The sequence below is a fragment of the Danio rerio genome, chromosome 25 (assembly GCF_049306965.1).
Source record: "Danio rerio strain Tuebingen ecotype United States chromosome 25, GRCz12tu, whole genome shotgun sequence".
Classification (NCBI taxonomy): Eukaryota; Metazoa; Chordata; class Actinopteri; order Cypriniformes; family Danionidae; genus Danio; species Danio rerio.
The window spans coordinates 4,302,501-4,307,139 of record NC_133200.1 but is presented as its reverse complement, the minus strand read 5'-3'; the positions used below and the strand labels follow the sequence as shown (position 1 = coordinate 4,307,139).

The window sequence follows — 4,639 nt, the reverse complement described above, 5'->3', positions numbered from 1 at the left end:
TCTTATACAATAACTTGCCTAATTACCCTAACCTGCCTAGTTAATCTAATTAACCAAGTTAAGCCTGACTTCAACTGTATAACTGTATGTAAAGTACATATATACAATATAGTACATATATACATATAATAATATATATATATATATATATATATAGGACTAAAACTAAACTAAACTTTACAAACTTTAGGAACTATATATATATATATATATATATATATATATATATATATATATATATATAGCTATTTAGGCAACTATTTCATTTTATTTACCCTGTAGAAGTCTTTTATGACCATTTAAACCATTTAACAAATTACAAAAAAAGGGAAAAAGGCCTACATCATATCTGAATTGTGGTTTGTGGCCACGTATTCTTTAATCTTGACTAGAATGTACAGACAAACCAACTTAACTGAACATGAGTCACAGTAATAAACAAAGTATAATTTATTGAAAAAAATATTTTAATAGCAGCAAGAGCCATTTATCAGGCAACACATCCTAGAAAAGATACATATATTTTCTACCATATATTTGTATATGGGGAAGGAGGAACTTAAAATATACTGATATTAACAATCTTAAGATTTAATCTGAGGCCAACCACCATTCCTGGTGGAGTCTGTGAGATATCTTGTGATATTAAAAAAGTGTTTTCATATAAAACAAACATAAAGCCTGAGGGTAAAATGTTCATGTGGCACTTGATCATATAAACATTCTTTCTTTCTTTGGTTTAATTGGGATTTCACATCTTGAACACAACAGCTTCATTCTTCTTCACAGACAGAGGGTTTACACTGAGAAAAAAAAAAAAGACAAGGAAAGGGCAAAAACAAATGCAACAGATGTAAGTGTAACATATTGGCCTATAAAGGACAAGCCAGATCTATGAAAGACAGTGTTTTGAAACGGTTTGCCATCTTATAAAAATGATAAACATAACACTTTAGATTTATTTTGACTATAAAATCACATCTTTGTTTTGTCTTTAAGACACAGACCTATAAAAAGCCATTTTAACCAGGATAACAGCCTTAAAATGATAATGATTTTTGTATTTTTGTGATGCAGTTAAAATCACAACTGCACATTAAAAACACAAAATCACACTGCAAAAAATGCTTTTCCTGCTTAGATTTTTTGCCTTGTTTCTAGTCTAGATATCAAAAATTTCTTATATCAAGAAGCATTTTTTAGACAAGCAAAACATATTGCCTTGTTTTGAAAAATAATATGCCAATATTAAGTCAGTTTTTCCTTAAAACAAGCAAAATAATCTGCCAATGGGGTAAGCAAGTTAACCTTGTTTTTTCTTTTGACATAAGATTATTTTGCTTACCCCATTGGCAGATTATTTAGCTTGTTTTAAGGAAAAACTGACTTAATATTGGCATAATATTTCTCAAAACAAGGCAATATGTTTTGCTTGTTTAGAAAATTCTTCTTGATTTAGGAATTTTTTGATATTTGGACTAGAAACAAGACAAAAAATCTAAGTAAGAAAAGCATTTTTTTGCAGTGCATGATCACAAGGCTGATGTTTGCCTGAAACATCCTGGCTACATTCAGAATCTCTAATCATGGCTTTAGAGTATTTATAAGTGTGAATGTATCAAAAGATGGGCATAACTAATGGTTGAAGAGAATTCCCCTCAAAATCTGTAAGTTGCTTTGAAAAGTAAATAAATGTAACTGAATATTAAAATTACCTAATTGTTTTCAAACAACAAATACCTAATGTCATTCAAACAATACATTAAAGATGTTTAATGATTCATTACAGTAAATATTGTGCAACATGTGTGGAGGACAAACAGAAAGTCTCTGAAACTTTACCCTTTCCTCTTGCAGCATGATGCCCTCCAGACTTTGCTTAGTAGTGTGCTCCTTAGTGCAGAACAGCCCCTAATGTATAACAAGGGAGTCAAAACTGCATTCACCCGAGGCAGAATGCGCAGAGGGTCTGAACCTTCATTTTTAAACGTATAACACGCAGAGCCTGCAAAATTACACACAATAATATGCAGGAAAATCGGCAACCACGCGATCAGAAAAAACACGGCCACTATGATTATGAGGTAAACGGACGCGCGCTTGTTTTCGCGCTCTTCGCTCGGAGGTTCTCGATCTAACTGGTATTTGGCGATTAAAAACAGACGGACGTTCAAGCCAATCATGATGATGACTGTGAATATGTTGGCCACGAACGTACCAAAGCCTGTCACTCTTTTAGCGACCCCCATAGTCACTAAATTATTGACAGCCACAATCACAAAAGCATAAACCCAGTAGGCCAGGATCACCAGCAGAGTTCTGTTTCTGCTCATGCGCACTGAGTATTTGAAAGGCGCGGAAACCGCGTGGTAGCGATCCGCCTGCGCGGCCAGAATCGCCATGTAGGACAGACCCAAAAAAGTGGGTGCGATGTAAAAAGTGCGTGTTGGGGAGTCATAAGAATCCCGCACATCCAAAACTCCAACATAGTAATACGAGACGCCCGTACTGATGTCACTGAGACACGTGCTGAGCATGTACATGAAGCGGTTCTCCGTGCGCAAAGATCTGTTCATGACGATGGAGAGAAACACGGACACGTTGAGGAAAATGATGGTGGTGGCGAGAATTATATTGAAGAGGAACAACAGCACATTCTCGAAACTAGTAAGAGGCAGCACAGTGCCAATACCCTCACTACTCTGAGAAATATTCATTGAGGCACAAGAGAGATAAACTAAAATTATAAGATAAACAACATGTCTTGGCTGAGATGTAGATGAGTGCATTAAAGCGAGTGATTGCAGGCTTATAAAAGTGTGCATGAAGGTGGTCTAACTATAGGTCTCTCATGAGACAGAGTGTAATGAGAGAAGCAGCAACAAAACAACATGCAAAATAGACTCTCAACCAGAGATCCCCAAACTAGGGCCTTACTAAGGGGGTAACCTTTTGATTTGTCTCATTATCCCATCTGAGAAGAGAGGGCGATTTTTTGGGGAGGGTTAGGGTTAATGTTTTTAATAGTCATTCATGCATTCATTCATTTTCTTTTTGGCTTAGTCTCTTTATTAATCAGGGGACACCACAGCGGAATGAACCGCCAACTTATGTTTTACACAGCGGATGCCCTTCCAGCTGCAACCCATCACTAGGAACCACCCAAACACTCTCACATTCACACATACACTACGTACAATTTAGCTATCTCTCCATTAAACAGAAATTAATATTAATTCTGACTTCAACTGTATTTATCTTTGGCCCGCAGCCCTCGATCAACTTGATTTTTGACCCTTAATTAGAAAAAGTTTGGGCATTGTTTTTGTAAATCATCCCACATCCAAATCTGAAATATGCTAATTATATATAAATGATATCCAAATTCATATATATATATATATGTTTCTTTATTTAACCAGATAAAAAACCCATTGAGATCAAGATCTCATTTACAAGGGTGACCTGGCCAAGAGGTCTGCAACACACGATTTATATAAAAAATAAAAATAAATAAAAAATAAAAATGTAATAATATTAGTAATAAATATATAATAGATATAATATAAAAATACAGTTTAGTTTTCCAGCTTTATCACATTTCAATATATTAAAAACACATACATTGAGAAATGGACTGTTGTTGTTTGTTAAAAAAAATAGAGCGAAACGATGTCATTTGGGATGAGCTCAGATATCTTTAGTTCAGACTGAAGAGTATTCCAGGATGAGGGGGCGGCATGACTAAAGGCTCGCTTCCCTATTTCAGTTCGAACCCGGGGAACAGTTAAATGATAAGCTTCACTTGAGCATAGGGCATACTTTTAGACTTATGGAGAAAGGAACATATGAAGGCACCAGTCCCAGAAGAGCCTTGTAGACCAGAGTCATCCAATGGGTGTACCTTCTTACATACAGAGAAGGCCACTCAGCTTTGGCATACAATTCACAATGGTGAGTAAGTCTTTGACAGCCTGTAACAAACCTTAGAGCACTGTGGTAGATAGAGTTTAAAGGCTGAAGACATTTGTTTGAAGCATGCATATATAAAACATCACCATAGTCAATCAAGGGTAAAAATGTTGCAGACACCAAATGTTTGCGAGCTTTAAGAGAAAAGCAGGATGCATTTCGATAGTAAAATCTGAGCTTAACTCTCAATTTCCTTACCAAATTTGCTATATGTACTTTGAAAGAAAGCTCCTGATCGAGTAAAAAGCCTAAATACTTATAGCTGGACACTAAATTTATTTGTTGATCTTGGGCAGTGGTAATAAACGGTTGTGGTAATATTTGGATTTCACCTATACAAAACATCATATGTTCAACATATATTTTGATATAGTCCTATTACAAAGTCAGAAGTCCTAAAACGTTTGAATGAAGGGCCAAAAACAAAATATCATTAATCGATGTGACCCGAAGATAAATGTACCAAACTATATTACATCAAGACCCCAGATGAATAAAGGGACTAAGCCGAAAAGAAAATAAATATTACATTAAAGTTGCCATGGGTAATTTCCTAATTTATTATTGTTACATTTATTATTATTTATTTATTTAATATTATAAAGACATAAACAATCACACGTATAACTGTGGAGTTTAATGCTGAATACACTTGTCAAGCAGAATC

The 4,639-nt window shown here is 34.9% G+C and overlaps 1 protein-coding gene across 1 annotated transcript; it reads right to left on the bottom strand.

The window, feature by feature from the left end:
- Window positions 1–449: 449 nt before the first annotated feature.
- LOC141380847 (uncharacterized) lies at window positions 450–3,492 on the bottom strand. Its single transcript, XM_073942610.1, has 2 exons — window positions 1,843–3,492; window positions 450–803 (listed from the first exon to the last, which is right to left on the bottom strand). The coding sequence occupies exons 1-2, from the start codon at window positions 2,823–2,825 to the stop codon at window positions 752–754; spliced, it is 1,035 nt and encodes a 344-aa protein (XP_073798711.1). The 5' UTR covers window positions 2,826–3,492; the 3' UTR covers window positions 450–751.
- Window positions 3,493–4,639: the final 1,147 nt, after the last annotated feature.